At 43.1% G+C, this 18,898-nt stretch overlaps 1 protein-coding gene across 3 annotated transcripts in view; it reads right to left on the reverse strand.

Annotated features, from left to right (window-relative positions):
* Window positions 1-2,911: 2,911 nt before the first annotated feature.
* Window positions 2,912-18,898, reverse strand: part of Filip1 (filamin A interacting protein 1) — a 160,733-nt gene continuing 144,746 nt past the window's right edge. The window contains exons 5-7 of one of the 3 annotated variants that reach the window (XM_029543419.1): window positions 15,736-18,544; window positions 13,834-13,891; window positions 2,912-3,099 (exon numbers count right to left, since the gene is read on the reverse strand). In XM_029543419.1, coding sequence (XP_029399279.1) covers window positions 3,059-3,099; window positions 13,834-13,891; window positions 15,736-18,544 — 2,908 coding nt within the window. In that variant the 3' untranslated portion in view covers window positions 2,912-3,058. Of the gene's footprint in view, window positions 3,100-13,042; window positions 13,892-15,735; window positions 18,545-18,898 lie in introns of those variants that run through there. The other 2 variants (XM_029543418.1, XM_021207023.2) reach the window with 2 other exon arrangements.

Consider the following 18,898-nt stretch of genomic DNA (forward strand, 5'->3'; position numbering starts at 1 on the left):
GCTCCAAGTTATTTGAGTAGCATCTATGTTGTTGTTAATGCTTAAACTAGATATTCCACATCCTGATTTCTTAGAGGTTGTTTTAAGACTCAATGAATCTGTTTTATGTACATTTTGAACAAGAACATCCTGCTGATACACTCTATCCAGTCTCTTCATCAAGCTCAACCCTTTATGAACACTTGAAGAAAGGCAGATGATACCACGAAAACCAAGATCAAATAAGCAAAAACAGTTATCAAGAGGAAAGGTGTAGTCATCACTGTGACTCATGCTCATGATTCTAACACTCGGGTGACTGGGGCAGGAAGATCATGGGTGGGAACCCATCCTTAGCTACATAATGTGTTTGAGGAGAGCCTGGGCTAGATAGTGAAACCCTGTCTCAGAAAACAAGTGTAAAGGCTGCGGACTGTATTGCACATTTTATTCCTAACACTTAGGAAACACACACACACACACACACACACACACACAGAGAGAGAGAGAGAGAGAGAGAGAGAGAGAGAGAGAGAGAGAGAGGATCTCTGTGAGTTCCAGGACAACCAGAGCTACATAAGGAGACCCTGTCTTAAAAACAAAACACAACAACTGCAGATCAAACAGAATAATGGATTAGGTCAACTGGGCCTTGAACTAGAAATGCTGATTGCAGTTCAGAAAATACCTAAATAATTCCATCCAAAGATTAGTCTCATCCAACTTGATGGAGATGTATTTACATTAAGAGAAATCAAAGTTACATGATGTATCCAGGTTAGCGCCAGAACTGTTTGTGATGGCCACCTTTACAATGGGACAAGGTTGCTAGTGATGGCCACTTTTACAATGCGACAAGGTTGCTAAGATGTGACTGTGATCTTACTTTGTTTCACAATAGTCTCTTGTTTTGTTTCAAATTTAATGTGCTCCTTTTACTTATCTGTCACTTGTGTTTAAACAAAGAAATTGGTGATGAGGTAGGCAGGAAAATCTGCATCTACCCAGATCACTGGTTACAATACAGTCTTCACTGTCTTTACAAATACTAAAATTCTTTCCAACTCAGGAGGGAAAGAAACCCAGAAGATCCGTATCCACAGCTTAGCAGTTTTGTATTTAAAATTAATAATTAAGCTTCAGTAACTGTACCACCTAAAACTTTTACCTCACTGTCAGTATAAAAATACCAAATAAAATGAAAACTGTTTTGTGATTGAAAATATCATATTTTAACATTTTGAGAAAGCAAATCTTAACACTTTAAAAAATCTTAACACACACACACACACACACACACACACACACACTCTAGACTTCTGTGTCAGTGATCAAAACCACAAAGGTTATGTGAGACTTCCACAATCATTAAAGTTTGGGCAAGTCTAACATATCATTTATTTTACTTTAAACAAATGCAAGAATATTTTTTTAGAAAATATTTAATTTATGGTATGTATTGAATATGATTTGTCAGTTCCACAGAATATATTAAAAACCCTCTAGGTTACATGAGGGAGGAAATTTAGCATTGTGTTTCCTATTCCAGAGACTCTGTAAACTCCCCTCTGCAGCTGATGAGGGTACAGTTTGTGGACAGAGGTGAGCCTCCAGCACATGGCTTGCATGACTTGACTTACCTCGTAACATTCAGAAGATGCCTTGGCTCTTTAATCGTACTGGAGTAGCATGGTAAATGACTTCTTCATATAGAAACCGAGTGGCAGTGCTTATCCTTATAGTGAGGTTTAAAGATCTTATAGGAAATACACTCTGGTCAATTTTTTTTTTTAACTAGAGTTTCAAGTAGACTTCACATTTTTACATAAACCTAAATTCAACAGTAGCTCTGACAATGAGGCGAATAGCAAATGGTGGGCTTTTAATTCTTTTACATATAAATATATTTTAGCTGGGTTCGGTGGCACAATGTGAAAGGCACAGACAGGCAGGATCCCTGTGACTTCAAGGCCAGCCTGCTCTACAAAGCCAGTTTTAGGCTAGCTAGAGATACATAGCAAGAACCTGTACCAAGAAGAAGACTAGGAAGGTGGGGGAAGGAGGAGGAGGGAGGAGGGAGGAGGAGGGGGAGAAGGAGGAAGAGGAGGAGTTATTTTTTCCTACCTACAAGTAGTTTTTGAAAGTCTATCAAAATCAGAGGGAAGTGATTATCTACCTTTGGGTCTCCCTATTTTTTTTTTTTTTAAGTTGACATTATTTAGGTCAGTTTTTATTTGCTAGCTTTCATGGGGGCATTAATATGTGGGAAATACAGGGACATCAAAGGCAATACTATGTTTTGTACACAGAATTAAACAATGCAGATAGAAATAAAATTGATTGTCAGTCAAAGCTGTTTGTTTCCCATTCAGAACACCAAAGAAGACAGTTACAAATTGGTTTTAAGTACTTAAACTCCTAAGTCAGGACACTGTTTTCCCTGTTGGGCCACGATCAGAACCATAGCATCGTTCAAGCAGCTGAACTCCCAGGGTCTTCTATTTCTAGGTTTTACCTTTTAATGTTGTCCAGAGAAATAGAGTGTTGTGCTTTCTTTTTCTTAAAAATAACAAATTAATAAAAGGAGAATGATATGTTAACCTCTTTTGAATATGCAATACTTCAAAGAATTGACAGTACAATCTACTGATACATGTGCCATGGACTATGAGAAAGGAAACAATTTAGGGGGGAAAATCACATTACAAAAAGTATTATACAAATAAATTATACAGCATGTGCCCACAGGCCTGACACAGGCCTGAACACTTTGTAAAGGGAAGAAAACTTTCTTTGGGCACAAAGATTCAACTGGGTTTGCCACATATGTTCATGCCACCCACAATGTTTTTAACTGCTAAGTTGTATCCTAAAAAAAAAAAAAAGAAAGAAAAGAAAAAGAAAAAGAAAAAGAAAAAAGGAAGGAAGGAAGGAAGGAAGGAAGGAAGGAAGGAAGGAAGGAAGGAAGGAAGGAAGGAAGGAAAAAAGAAAAAAGGAAATCACTGGAAGTCCTAAGGTGTTTCCAGTCAACATCAGTAGCATGGTGACCTTAGTGATGACTGGGCTGTGCTTGGTAATCTCATCTGGAGCTCATTCGCAACTGGTGAATGATGACGCTTTCTACAAAGAGAAGAAAGATACAGCATTTTCAATTAAACTCAAATAAGTGGTTGACGTGAAAACCAGTACCACACCATTTCAATAAAAGACTGTAAATGTTAAAGGACAAAACAAAAACAGGGACATGAGGCCAGTAACAACAGCTCTGCAGACTTTGCTCTGGGGTGGGTGGGTGGGGTAACTTCTTTATCTTTGCATGTGTGCTCTACTTCCAAAATAATTAAATCCCTTCAGAAACAATGTCTAATATCTGTGTGATATTAGGCATATATTGCTCTATGAAATAACTGAACACAACTCTGATCATTGCTATATACAAGTCACATGATGGAAGGCACTTTCTTGAAGCTGCTCTCCAGCCAAATGCTCTCTGTTCTGAACAATGTCACACACCTGTCACTTCTTTCTGTGCATGTGCATTGGACTGATAATAAGGACTTGGAACCTTTGCATTCTGAAGAATGTAAGAAAGAGTTTGCTCTCTGACTACTGCTTTTTGCACAACTGGCTAATGTTCTTATATCCAGACTCATTCTTTTGGGTTAATTACATTTACCTATTTGAGTGAGTGTTTGTTGCACGGTGTGTATGTTCTGCAGCACACCTGTACGGTTCAGAGGACAAGTTGCTGGACTTGGCTACCTCCCTTCACCAAGTAGGTCCCTTGTCAGGCTTGGCAGTAGACATTCCTCCTCACTGAGCCACCTCACCGGCCCTATAAATTCATTCCTGTTTTCTTAAACTTTTTTTTTTTTTTTTTTTTTTTTTTTTTTTTTCTTTTCTTTTTTTTTTTTTTAACGTTCGTGTGTGTAGTCGGGTGTGCATGTTGAGGTAGGAAGACAACTTGTGGTCATTGGTTCTCATCTTACACTATGTAGATCCCAGGGATGGCCCTCAGGCTTGGCAACACGCACACGTTTACCCACTCAACCATCCCACCTGCCCCCTAACCCAGCCTTATAATAAAATTCAAAGCCGACTCAGTAATAAAGCAGTCCAGCCACATTACAAACACTTAGTATCATTGTTTGATTAGTTTTCCTTTTATATGAGCCTTTATGCCCTCACATTTTTCATCCAGTCATTTAGAAACCAAGTACGGAGGTGGTACCCCATGGCTCCGTACCCTGCGGCGAGCAGAGAGCTAGGTTGGTGAGAAGACAAAGTTCTATAGCCACTGAGCGTATGCAAAGCAGAAGAAAAAAACCCATGTCAGCGTTTGCAAAAAACACGAAGATCAGCTGTTGGGTAGCTCGGCTGTAGCATGCTGGCTTGGCACTTGAAAGGCTCCGAGTTCCTTCCTTAATAACTCTCCCCCAGCCCAGCACTCACCCCGCCCCGCCCCCCGCCACAAAAAATAACAAACAGCATTTACACGTGTTATTTTGACTTTAATTACAAGTGCATACTATCTGAACTTTATTTTACTTATGTAAATACTAACTAAATTGCATCTCACCATTATCACAGTTCATGCTAACTGCATGGTGGATGATCTACAGAAAATGCGTTTGGATTTTGGTTCCATTAATTACCTCGTGGAGCCACTAGGTGGGGATATTTTCATTCCCTCTCAGCCTTTTGGCTTGAGTTTGACTTTAGACCGAACAGTTTTTATGAAGAACAAAAAATATCTTATAATTAAGACTGTTTACCAATGAAGGCTTCCCACAGCTTAAATAATACAGGTACTAAAAAGTAAAAAATTTGTATATAATTTTCTCTAGACCTGAAACACTTTTAAGAAAATCTCTAAAAAATGTATCTATCTTCAAGCATGAAAAATAAAGGCACTTACTATTATGTAAAAGCCATCATCTAAGATGAAAAATGCTACTTCCTGGTCACTGCTTTAAAAAAATTATATAATAAAAAAATTATATAATATGCATCAAAGAATCCTCAAGAGACCTGTGTCGCAAATCTCTCTCACAGGATATAAAGTCTCTTCCCATTTCCTTCCTTAAGGAATCATAGAAACAAATGTCCGAGAGGAATCCAGAGTCATTCCTAGTGTGATGTAACCCCGAATGCTTGTTCTCATCCTGGCTCAGCAGTAAAGGTTCCAGCAATCACCTTAAGGTCCCTGCAGGGCTAGCTTTTTTTCCTTGCTTTTAAAACAGCTTCCTGAATGCAAGCCTCTTCATTCCCGGAGACTCTCTTAACTCCAGTGCTGTGCAGTCCAATAGCACTCTCCTTAGAATTCTTATTTGGCAAAGCATCAGCAGAGGCCTTACACGAAGGAAACAATATCACGGTCTCACTATGTGTCTTCATTGGTAAATGTAAATTAGCAAAGTAGCAATCAATGTGTAAATGTGCATATTTATAATAGACTGTCAGAAATACTCAACACTTTCAAACAGGTAGTTGTATACAAAGTGCACCTTCATAATTAAAAATGTCTAATATCTGTAACTTCTTATGATCTCTTTTCCCCCAATATCAAATGAACTCAAATAAGAATCATTCATCTAATACCTGAAATTGTGAGAAGTCAATATTGTACAGCATAAGGTTTTGAAAATGTTCATTAAAAAATTGTTGAGAGGCCAGAAAGATTGTTCAATGAGATAAATCAAGTTTAATGGCTTGAGTTTGATCTCCAGGACCCAGAACCCATCTAGGAGATAAAATGGACTCTCATAAGTTGTCCTGTGACCAATTTATACGTTCTATTGCACACCTACAGGAACACGCACACACACACACACACACATACACACACACACACACACACACACACAGAGAGAGAGAGAGAGAGAGAGAGAGAGAGAGAGAGGGAGAGGTGGGGAGAGAAATAAATAAATGCATAAGTAATGTAATTTTTAAAAACATTTCAATTTTGTTGTTGATGGTAACATACTTGGCAAATATTTCCCATCTCTTTCATTTTGTCCCAGAAAAGGACCCAATTCTCAGTCACTTGGGGTCTCTGAGAAGAGGTTATTATGACCAGGAGCAATTCTGTAAGAAGTTTCTCTTTCTATAAATAAATCTTTAGATTATTTATAATTTATTAAGTATTCAATAGACACTAAAAACCAATAAATAGTCATAGTGAATTACCACCTATCAGCAAACTCAAAGTAACAAAAATACTTAAATTTGGGGTCTTCCGATACCCGGGCACTTACCAACATAATTTTCTTTTTTTCTAATTGAAAGAAAATCTCTTTAAATTTTGAATATCCTATGCATGTAGACGACACTGGATTTTTATATACTTTTGACGATTTACCAAAATATAAACATTTTCCTTTTCTCCCATTTATTATCTTGCTGTTTTCTTCTTAGGAAACTTGGGGTAACATAGAAAGCCCACTATCTGCTATTCCGACATTGCTGTGAGAAGGCACTGACTAACCCAGTCTTTGATAGCGCTGACTGTTAGATAAGTTCCACGCAAAGGAAGTTAAACATATCATTGATTCTGAATTTCGCTTCACTGCTGACCTTACTTAGAATCCATCCTCTTGGGAGTGGCGTCACAGAACTTCTAGCCACCCAGATGGGGTGGGCTCCAAAGCCACGTGAACGGGGTGGGGGTTGGGGAGAAATTCAGGGGAGCATCCCCTTGAACGCTGGAACGGGACAACTTAACAGCTTGTTGGGATTCTGCTTCTTCCCGGGAGAGGTTTTGGCTACAAAGTGGGAAAGAAATCCTCCCTCAAAAGGCATGGTCTCCCTCCCAGGCAGGGTGTGTGGTGTTTACTCTGCCAAAATATCTGCAAGGAACATTTAAAGGATCCCCTCTAGTCAGTCCCATCAAACCAGTGTAATAGCTGTCTGCTAGGTTCACACACTGAAGGCAAAGCACGGTAGCACCTCACCTTGTAGTGGGGCTTTACACCTAGTGAGGAGGATGGCTTTGTTCATAGAAAATTTTACATCAACTTAGAGGCATGTTCTTGTGGCTGCTGCCTCTCCCCGAAGCCTGCCTCCATGTTCAATGTGACTCCAACCACCAGGGACTCTATGTAGGACCCATACCAGCTTAGTTCTTCCCCTTCCCAAGCTTCTAAATGTCAGCTTTGAACTTACTACACTCCAGGTAACTTACCCACCCGCAGAAATGCTCCTGTGTATCATTTAGAAGGGAGAACACCTAGCTATTGTTTGTCTTCTTGGCGTTTCCAAGTTCCATGAACTACATCGGGATACAATCCTATTCTCACATTCAGAGCCCCTGACAGAACATCTGTTTTAAATAGGAAGTTCAATAAACTTCCTCTGTTGGCTTGAACTTGTGCGCCTTCTTTTGGATTCAGCTCAGCTAATTAAAAGTACTTCCGATAATCAATTCTGTCATTTGTTCCAGAAAACTTTTGAACCAGATGATATAATCTCTCTTGGGGTTTCATAACCATCGGACCCTTTATCTGATTCCTTCCTCCTCCGCCGTCAGCTCACCATCTTTCCAGGTTCTAGGAGTCGCCAATAATTATGTCTAATAATTTATTTCTCAGGCGAGCCAATCCGAGAACAAGCAAATTTGAACTGCAGCTCTCAAATATAACATTCTCTATAAACAAAAGATGAATGGTGGGGAACATGTAAATTTTAAGCCCATGATGCCCAGCTTTTATTATTTCAGGCACATAGGCTAAATGCTTAGATCTATCTTTAAATTTAGGATGGTTTGGGTGGAGGTTCTAGAGAGATGGTTCAGCAGTTAAGGGTGCTTGCTGCTCTTGTAGAACACCTGGGTGTAACTCCCAGCATTCACACAGCGGCTCTTAACCTCACATTACTCCTGTTCTAGGGTGTAGCAGTTCTCAAGCAATGGGTCAAAACTCCTTTGGGGGAGGGGATCGAAGAACCCTGTCACAGGGGCTGCGTATCAGATAATTACATTATGATTGACAACAGCAGCAAAATTACAGTTGTGAAGTAGCAATGAAAATACCAGCTGGTCGGGAGGGGAGGGTCACCGCTACACGAGGAGCCATGTTAAAGGATTACAGCGTTAGGAAGGCTAAGAAGCACGCTTCTAAGGAATCTGATATGTTCTTGTGATCTCTGTGTGCCCCTGCACCCATGTGGTACATATACATACGACCCTAAAATAAATTTTAGAGCTTGGGGCTGGGAAGACAGCTCAGTCCGTGCAGTACTGCCTGGGTGAGCATGAGAACCTGAGTTTGATCCCTGGAGTGCATATCCAATGTCGGGTGTGATGATGATGATGATGATGATGATGATGATGATGATGATGTGCTTTTGTCCCAGCACTAGAGAGGCAAGGACAGGTGACTAGATCTCGGATGCTCACTATAGCACCACCAGTGAGCACCAGGTTCCAATGAGATAACCTGGCTCTAACAGCAGCAGCCGCAGCAACAACCACAAACAATTGGGGGGGGGGGGAGGTTGGATGACTCATAACTGTGCATAACTTAGCTACAGCTCAGTTCCTCTTTGGCCTCCGTTGGCAGCAGGTATTATAGTGCACAGTTGCACAGGCAAACAAAATATCCATACACAAAATAAAGATTTTTAGTTATATTAGAGAGACAAGTAATTTCGGGGTCGGGGGCACTGATCTAGGCCATCCTGGCTGTAGGCACATCAAAGGGCAGCAAAGGCTGTTTGAGGCCATGGAAAGTTGCCACATGGGAACAGTGAGATATGTCTTGTCTCCCTAGTTCTAGAATCTGCTTCAGGGAGAGTACAGGGGCTCTTTCTATAGAATCAATGGCAAAGTACATTTTAAAACGCAGGACATGGGTGTATTGGTCCAGAGACATGAAAGATAAGGAATTAAAAAAAAAAAAAATGGGGCCCAGGGCCTAGGAAAGAAAAACAAGTAAAAACAGTTGAAGCACAAGTCTGCTACTTAGAGTTAGGTCCCTGGAGCCTGTGGTGGAAAGAGAGCATCAACTCCTGAATGCTGTCCTCTGACCTCTTCTTGTGGGGGAAGAGGAGAGGGGAGGGGAGGGGAGTAGAAGGAAGGGGGAGAGAGGGGAGGGAAGGGGAGGGAAACCAATCTGAGGAGGCTGGATTCCATTCAGGCAAAAGGACACCAGCTGGGCAGCAGTCTTGGAGGACAACCCGTCCAGCTTGAGGAAAGCAGGGACTTTACCAGGAAGGCCTCTGGGAGGAAATAGAAAACTGCTGTGTTTAAGTGTCAGAAAAATCACTGATCAGTGTTTGGCAGATCAAACGGAGTGTTTGGGAAAACTAAAATAGATACATTAAAAAAACAAACAGATGAAAGATTAAAGCAGTTATTCCCTAGAAGAAGTGTCGAGGGGAAGAGAATGAACTGCTAGTATACAACTGGGCTCGGCAGGGAACCATACTCAAATTTCCACTGTACACATTGTATAAACATTTAAACGTCTAACTCCTATATCCAAAAGATGATGTGGTATGGCCACATTGAGAGGATGGTTAAAAGGGGAAGGCTAGAAGCCTAAATAGGCACCATCAAGACCATAATAGAAAGACGATACACCTAAAAAATTTAGAAATAAGAGGCTAGAATTCAAAGCCGTTCTTTACAAATATGGAGAAAAATGTTTGATGAAGTAGGTAAGCGTTGGAGAAAATTGTCCCCAAGGAAAACTTAGGGTCAAAAGGAACAAGTAAATAATGACTATTTTACAGCCTTCTACCATGGACTTGGTACTTAACAAAGACAATGTGCATGAATTGACTTTTTAAAAAGAAAATTTTGAGTCTGGAAAGATGGCTTAGCAGAGGGCTGAAGGTCAGTTAATACACAGCACTTAAGCTGGTAGCTCCATCTCGGAGAGATCCAATGTCTCTGGCGGATGAAGGGCACCTGCTTTCAAGTGCTCTTACCCACACACGTGCACACAATTAAAAACTATAAAATGTAAAATAAATAAATGAATGAATCAATAAACAAACAAACAAATAAATACTATGAAATGTCAAGGATATGTGTGCAGCACGAGAGCAGAGGCAGGAGATGTCAACTGCCCAGTCAAGAGCTTCGGTAGACATGGATGGAGACAGCAGAAGCTGCAGAGGCCTGTTCAGATGGATGGAAACGTTTGCTAAACCAGAAGATGCTGGAGTGTATTTATAGCCTGTGTAGAAATGACAGGTAGGTCAAAAGGAGAATCTGAGGCTGGGAGTGGAGGACAGTTGTAGAGCACTTATGGACAAAGAGAGGTGGAGACAGAAGAAGAGCGAAGAAAGAGAGAGGGGCAGGGAGGGATGGAGGGAGAGAGAGGAAGAGAGGGAGAACAGAGATGAAAAGATAACCAATGATAAGACCATGGCAGATGTGGAAGGGAAATACCACATTCGATGAATTTTAAATCTCCCCTCTTCGTTCCTGTTATATTCTCCTCTCCTCCTCTTCCCCCCTCCATGTGTCTGTTTCTGTGTCTGTTTCTGTCTCTGTGTCTGTCTCTGTCTGCTTGCCTGTTTCTTTCTCTAATCTTCAGCCTCTGTCACAAATCTCTTCCTCTTTTGCATTGCTTCATAGCACACGAGGGCATTGTGCCGTTCTACAACTGCCCAGCACAGGACCCCCTCAGCAGCCCCATGTGCTCCTCTCACCAAGAGTTCCACGGTTTTGCTCATCACAGAAGCCCCCTTCTTCCCTCGGTATTCTGAATTCCCGAGAAATCCAAGTCTTCTTTGCAGCTTGTACCCCTGGGCATGTTTCACCACTGAAATTACACTCTCCTTAGACTACACCTGAATGCTGGGTATTGATTTCATTCTTGCCAACAGCCAAGTAAGGGATCTGCTAGCACCCTTGATGAATATGCTAGTATCTCAAGAGAGAGACCCTACTGCTACCCATTAGATTGTCCTCCTGCAAACCTGATAGGAAGCCAGTGAACCCACAGCATCGATGTGACAAGGATGCTGCACAGTGGCTCACAGCAGAGTACACCTGGGACCATGTGTGGCAAGTAGTCACCATCATGGTACCCTGATATAGTCAATATAGTCAGTTGATTCAAAGGCATGGAAGACCAGGATCTCCTCTGTAGCTGTGTGGGTTGTACTGGCACATCCCTAGAAAGCATTATCACAGCAAACTCTGTGGAAATGATGCGTGTGAACCACCTCTTAGAGTTTCTCACTGCAGGATCCAAACAGCAGTTGTACACATCAGCCAGCCATCATGAAACTGCTTTTATTTTAGCATATATAGTAAAGTTACCAATACAGAAAAGAGGCTAGCTTTTTAGCCCATTCGCTCCTACAAAAGCACTTAAGTAGCATCTTAAAAAAACATTTACCAATGGGATGATGGAGTCAGGGTGCCTTTAATCCTTCACTTCCGAGTCCCTGTGCATTCCACCTCTAACGTGCACTTTGAAACAGAGCTATCCAACAAATGTATAGCTGCTTCTAGAATTACAAAGAGAAACTTCCCCGGCAGTTATGTTTAGTCATTTCTGAAGTGACTGTGCTTTGTTCTGCCAAGTTTTCTTAGCAGTTGTGCTTTGAGCATGGTTCTAGGCCAGACCTACACGCATAAACACCCTGTGCATTCACTGCTAAGGCTTCCTGAGGTCTCTCTCGGGGTGACATGAACTTCCAGGAAGAAGTAACATAGCTGTGGTGTGGGCAGGTGAAAAGCAAGAGGATCAGCGAGTGACGCTGATTGTAAGTCACCTAAAGGAGGACAGGTAGAGTTGAAAGGGACACAGTGGTTGACACTGTCATTGCTCCAACAAAGTGTGCCATAGAACAGCAACACTGAACGCCTCACAAACATGAGATAGACACTAGTAGACCCATGACTGTCCTGTCTTTGAAAGGTTGGCTGTCCATTGATGAGAGTGGAGAAAGATCCCTTAAGAAACACAAGTCAGTGTTCTAACTGGCAAACCGTCTTGTTTAAATTTGTCCAAAGACCATACATACACCTTAGTTGATCTCTATTTTTCTTTGACCTTCCAGACCCAGCATCCTGGATATGTTGTGAACTTATGTTGCTACACGTATTTAATATAAACACTGAGAACCAGTGAGCAGCGTGTGACAGATTTACCTAACATATGTAGATGATTGGAGATGGAGACAGCTGCCATCTCACATACAATTCAATCCATGTTCTGCAGGGATGTAAGGCATTTGGTGCAGAAAGGAATACAGAGGTGCTTCTTCATCAAGAGATGCACTGGTTCACTCTGAAAACTAAGCACGCATCTTTTTCCAGTTTGCCTTGCTAAAATACTCGAAGTGTGTGCTATCCCACGTGTTTTGGGAAATGTAAGAATTCAGAAATGGAAATGTACAAATCTGCAAGTCTTTAGTTGCTCTAATTTTGTAAAGTCCACCTATGTGGCTCAGATATTTTGACACTGGCATGGCCCGCATGAGGCAGTGGTATGCTAAGCTGTAGTTTACTAGCCTTGAGCTCATTTGTGGTTATAGGACCATGAAACACAAACTCTGCTTTTTCAAGGTTAATGTCACAGCCACGCGGCACTCTGCATTTACACTCCGTTCCATGCTTATTAGAGCATGCGTATAAGTGAAAGCAAATTATTCAAACATGAGTAAAACTGTCATAATAGAGCCCTTCCCCACACCTCACATAGCGACAGGCACACACACACACACACACACACACACACACACACACACATACACCCCAAATCATGATCTGTTCTACATCTGCAAACAGAATCCTCACTTAACTGAGGAAAACATTACATTCAATTAAGCTATGGATAACGTCACTCTTTCCTTGGCATTAGAATGTCTACATTTGCTTTTTGCTATGCTTTTATTCATCACTATTTCTGTTGAGCTTTTAAAGGGCCACTTGGCGGCTCTCTTCAATAGCTCTACCCTTTCAACCAACTGCACACTTGAGGAGAGCATAACTCTGATCCTTGTGGTTCACAGTTACTGTCTAGGAGATGGCTGGGCGCGGTTTGAGGTGGTCACAACTTTTAGAGTACACACAAATGCACACGAATAAATCAAACTCTCCTTTTCAGATTCCACAGTTCATTTCCACTTTATTTCATGTTCAAATTGTTTCCTGCAGTCATATTAGGGGCTTTTGTCTTTCCAAAAAAGACCTTGTGGTAGCTTTGAACTATTTTTTTCTTATATCACATATATCAAACTCATGATTTGATAGTGCACAATGACAATTGTTAAACTCTGTCTTATTTCAAAATATTTTTTCTTGGAAAAAAAAATTGTAGAACTAAGTCTATTAAACTTGGCTTACAATTAGAAGAATTGGGAGCCAGTCTTTGGGAGCATGGAACGTGGTCCCCAAATCTCTCTCATGAAGATACTGGGGGTTTCATAACTCATGAGCTACATTGGCTGGGGCCACAGGCTAGAAGTCAAAGTGAACTGGAGGCCAGACCCTGTCTCAGGACCAACATCTTCAACAAAACATTCAGCAAACAGCAATTTTGCTTATTAATTCTATTCCCCTGCATTGAAACAAATGCACAAAATAGAGAGGAAAGCCACAAGGCTATTAGATGGTTATCTTATAAACAAGGTATTTAAAACTTAAATTAGTAGTACATGTAAAGGGTTGGCACAAAGAGAGGAAGGTTTGTTTCCACAGCAGCAGTAGCACCCTTACAACATACCCCCTTAGGCACTGCCCTCAGCCCTTCCCCCCTGCAAGAGAGGCAGTGCTGCTGGCTGCAGATTTCTTCAGCTCTATTTTCATAGACTGAGTCTCAGCTCGAGGCTGGAATTTGGTCAGATTTCCTGCTCCTGGGGCTGCCACTACTGGCTTTCCAGCTTTCATACCTTTTGACATGGGGATGCGGGTGGGTGTAGGCCGCTGAGATGACCCATCTTGTCCTGACTGGAAGAGAAAACACAGACAAAAGGGACACATTGGTGAGTTTGTCCAGTTTTGCCCTAAGCCTTGTGCGTTAGCCTAATTCCTGCCACAAAGGGGCATTCACAACAACCCATCCCAGGGAAAAGGGCCGAGAAAGCGGCAGCCTACATCTAACCGCTCTCCTCCTTCCGCTTTCTTGAAACATCTGTGCTGAGCTTCCCTCTCAAACCTTAGTTCGCTGCTGCTTCTATCCTGACAGAGGATGGCCTCGATGCCTAGATGCATCACTCTTCCATTCTGCCCTTTCAAAGGAAGTGGCTCTAGTCACCTGTTGGTGACCTCAGACTTCCATTTAAATCGGCACTCTGACCACGCCCACCCTCTTACAGTTTTTCTCACCGTGTACTCTGCTTCGGTCTCTGTATGAGTCTCACCAATGCTTCGAAGCTCTGATGACGCCTTTCTTTCTCTTGATGGTTCCCTTCGACCCTGCCTGCCTTCCAGATGCGTCACCATGTCCTAGTCTCAGCCTTTTATTAAAGTGTCCACCTTTACCCTGAGAAGCCCCTGGCTTGTATTCCATGCACCCAAGCCCGAGAGTCTTTAGCCACCAATCCCTCCTGAAGTCCAGATCTGATTTCCAACTACTCAACGGACATTGGCGGCATCTTCCAGGCTTTTCACAAGCATTGCACTGCTTACTGTCATGCTTCGCACATCTTCTTACATTTCTCAAATCCCTAGTTACACAGCAAAGAGTGGACCCCCGAGTCACCGTCTGCATACAATCTGTCGTGAAATCTTTTTAAATTCTTCCTTCCTCTCTTCCTTTAGAGGCATGCTCCTGCTCTAGTCTAGGCTGGGCTGAAACCTGCAACCCTCTTGCGCATTTCCTCAGTGCTAGAATTACTAGCAGATACCAACCACACCTGTTCTCAGTGCTATTTTTCAGTATGGTCCTGTTTGCACTGTCACGTGCTCTCTGCAAGATGTTGTTAAATAAAATACAGATTGTGGACAGAGTTGCTTTTTGTTGAAAAGATTTTAATATGAAAATCTTGCAGTCTTAATTTTGGGACGAAGAGGAGTTGTGGCCATACCTAATCACCCACTGAACGCTTACACTAGAAATACAACTGGAAGCAGTTTTAACTCTGCTTTGGACTACTTTTTCTTTTTCTTTTTTTTTTTTAATATTTTGAACATTAAAAAAATTCACATTTTAAACCTTATGATTATCCTATAGCACCATTTCAAAGAGATTGTCTTTGCAAATATGATATGGAGTCTCTATAAATTTCCATGAATAAATGAAATGCTTCCTTAAAATGTGCTAGATTTGGACTAGTGAGATGGCTTTGCCGGTAAGAGCACTGACTGCTCTTCCAAAGGTCCTGAGTTCAAATCCTAGCAACCACATGGTGGCTCACAACCACCCATGAGATCTGACGCCCTCTTCTGGACTGAAGACAGCTACGGTACACTTTGGGCCAGAGCCAGCAGGGACTGAGCAAGCAGGGCAGACCAGAGCGATTGGGGTTGACAATGTGATCCGGGTTGACCAGAGTGAGCAGAGGTCCTAAATTCAATTCCCAGCAACCAGATGAAGGCTCACAACCATCTTTACAGCTACAGTGTGTACTCATATAAATAAATAAATAAATAAATCTTTAAAAGAATTGGCTCGATTTATTAAAATGTGCATTTTCACTTCTAGGTAAGATCCTTATTATTTCTGTATACGCAACCGTCCAGGGAGCCACTGGATGCTGACATAGGCAGGGGTTTCCCTTCTGTGCAGGAGCTGGCTAGTCTCTCCAGCCCCCTCCTTGCTTGCCCTCTGTTCTGGGTCCTCCTCTACTCACCACTGATTGGGTTCCTCGTGTGGATGATGTTGTGACCGGGGTTATGGTTATAGTGCTGGTCACTTTGTTAGCACCAGGTCTTGAAGAGAGGTGGTTCCTGGGAGAGCGAAGGACTGTGCCCGTAGAAACCTCCTTCTCTGCTGTCACGTTGACAGGCCGGACCGTGATAACTGGACTCACACCTTCCGCTGCTACAGGCCCGGGAGATCGCTTAAACTGAGAACCCAGGTGAATGTGAATTTTATTGTCTTCTGTGGTGATGATATTCGCGTTGGCGTTGTACTTTCGCACGGGGGTTGGAACAGTTTGTTTTTCCGGGGTGACTTTGAGGATAGTCCTTCCCATAGGCACTTCCTGAGAGTCAGGAGAGACAGCGATTTCAGGGGGCGCTGCAGACGTTGACACCGTCATGATCTGGATAGGGGATGCAGGCCTGTCTGCAAACGCGCCCCTTCCACCTTCTGGGCTCTTCTCTCTGGAAATTGTAGTAATTGTGACAGGGGACATGGCTCGTTCTGGGCCGAGAGTAGGATCTGCGCTTTTGGGCTTTTGCGACAAGACATTGGGTGATGGAATTATGGTGATCCGCGGTTTCTGGTTGCCTAAGGTAGGAATGACGGTGGTACTCGAGAAAAACTCTTCAGATGTGGGGCTTGTGATCTCCAGGGTGGCAGTGCTGTTCTCATGATCAGGTGTCACACGGATGTGCAAGGGCTGGCCCTGCTTCGGTGCTAGGACCACCTCCCCAGGGTGCCCTGTACCCTGGTTTGGCCTGGGCCCTTTCTCCTGGGGAGCAGAGGGTCCATTTTCTCTTTTTCTCATCCAAGGAATCCAAGACTTCCTCATGGTGAGCTCATTGGCGGCTGGGGGATACCTGTCGAGGACCGAGGACCGTTCCATGGGTTTCTTCAGGCCTACCTGTCGAAGATTACTCATGATGTGATTTTCTTCCTGGAAGGATTTGCGGATGAACACAGCCGGGGTCTCCTCCTCCGCAGCATCCCCGCACACCGCCTCGGTCTGCACCCCAGTGGAGGCCACAGGCACGTCCATCATCCTTCGGCCATTCCCACTCGGCCTGAGAGCTCGGCTGTAACGCTTGGAAAGCTCCAGCTCTTTGGTCAGGTTGAGGACCTCCCTCCCCATGTTCTTGTTCTTAGTTTCTTCTTCCATAAACCTTTGCTGAAGGACCGAATAGTCGACCTGGAGCTGAGACAGCTGATCTTCCTTGTTCATCAGCTCGTGGATCTTCTCCTTGAGAGCCAGCACCTCAGCCTGTAAGTCACGACTTTTAGCCTCTTCCATCCGGAACCTGTGTCGCAGCTCGGCTTCCTGGCTCACAGCCTCCCCTTTCTCTATGGCTTTGTTCTTGGCCATTTGGTGCTTGATTTCCTCGAGCTGCTGGGAGAGGAAATTTGCCTTATCCTGCTCCGTTCTGAACTTCTGCTCCAACTGGTCGTATTCATCCTCGGTCTTCATCAAGTCCCCCTCCACCACTTCCAGCTGCTGGAGCCGCTTCTTCAGTCTCTCGATTTCAAGCGTCAGTTCCCTGATCTTATTGTCTTCCGGGCAGGTGAACTCAGACCCCTTGCACGGCCTACCGCGGTTGATTTCTCTCTCCACCTCCTCTATGCCGTCAAGCCGTTTCTTTAGCAAGTCAACGCTGCAGCTCAGTTCACAGGACCTTTCTTCTTCGCTCCTCAGTTTACCCATCAGCTCATCCCTCTCCTTGGTCAGACTATACACTTTTTCCTCCATTTCAGACTTGAGTTTTAAAAGCTTCTTGCTTTCCTCGATTAGCTTCTCAGTCACATCCATAACCTTCCCCTGCTCCACCTTGAAGTTTTTATTCAACCCATCCACCTTCCTCTCTTCTTGCTTTATTTTCTCCATCATGTTTTTCCTCTCGTCCACCAGCATCACAGTGAAGGACTTCAGCTTCGTGAGGTCGTCTTTGAGGCTTAACTCAACCTTCTCCAGTCTGCTCTCCGAGCACTCGAGTTCTTTAACCCGAGTCTTGACCACCTCCAGCTCGTTTAGCAAGTCTTTGGTTAGGTTCTTCTCCTTCTCCAGGTTCAAATGGAGCTGGGTGCATTCCGACTTACTGCGGCTGAAGGCTTCCTCTAGCTTCTCCAGTTCAGACATCCTCTTCTGCAGCTTCTCCACTTCCAGTCTAAGTTCTTTACTGTGGTGTTCTTCCTCTTGGAGCTTCTTCTTCAGCTCCCGGCACTGGGCCTCTGTCTTAGTGATCTCTTCATCCTTGCCCTCCATCTCAAGCACACGCTTGCGCAGACTTTCCACTTCCGCCATGAGACTGGAGTTTCCACATTCCCCTTTGGCAATTTTATCTCTCAGCTCCTGAAGCTCTTCCTCTGCCTTTTGAAGACTTTTATTGGTCTCTTCCAGTTCTTCGATCCTTTGCGATAAGCCAACTAGTTTGAGTCTAAGCTGCCTATTGTGAGACTCTTGGTTAGCCAATTTGGCGTTCATCTCTTCGTGCTCCTGGGAAAACCTCGAGGCCTTGTGTTCGAAGTCCACTTCCAACTTGAGCAGTTTCTGGCGGTCTTCCTTGGATTTGTAAGTGATGGCTTTGAGTTTTTCTTCCTCCTCCCTCAGTTTCTGAGTGAGGTCCTGGACTTTCTGACTCTGCAGGCCCAACTGCTCAATGTGCATCTGCCTCTCATCCACCAGCATGAGTGCGAAGGACTTTAGTTTCACAAGCTCATCCCGAAGTTTGTTGAGCCGCTTGGCGTTTTCCTTTTCTTTGCGGGCTTGGTAAGCCTTTTCTTGCTCAAGGAGCTTTTTCAACCTAAAAAAAAAAAAAAAAAAGCTCTATGTTAGGAAAGTAATCAGCAAATACAATCTAGATTTAAAAAAAAATGCTACAACGTGGTCCCTTTTTAACTTCAGAATAGTACGGTTTGCTGGTGGTTATCAGCAAAACGAATGAGAAGTCAGGATAGCAGTTCCCCTTGGAGAGGCACAGTAACTAGTAGGGCTCAGAGAAGGGCTCAGAGAAGGAGAGAAGGGCTCAGAGGGCACTAGTTTCTGTTTTATGATTTGCTTGCTGAATTGTTTAATCCATGACGTTCATAAACTGAACATGTGACATAGTACCTTAACTTGTGCAACAAGAAGGACTTTATATAGTGTGTTTTGTATT

The sequence above is a fragment of the Mus pahari genome, chromosome 10 (assembly GCF_900095145.1).
Source record: "Mus pahari chromosome 10, PAHARI_EIJ_v1.1, whole genome shotgun sequence".
In the NCBI taxonomy this organism is placed as follows: domain Eukaryota; kingdom Metazoa; phylum Chordata; class Mammalia; order Rodentia; family Muridae; genus Mus; species Mus pahari.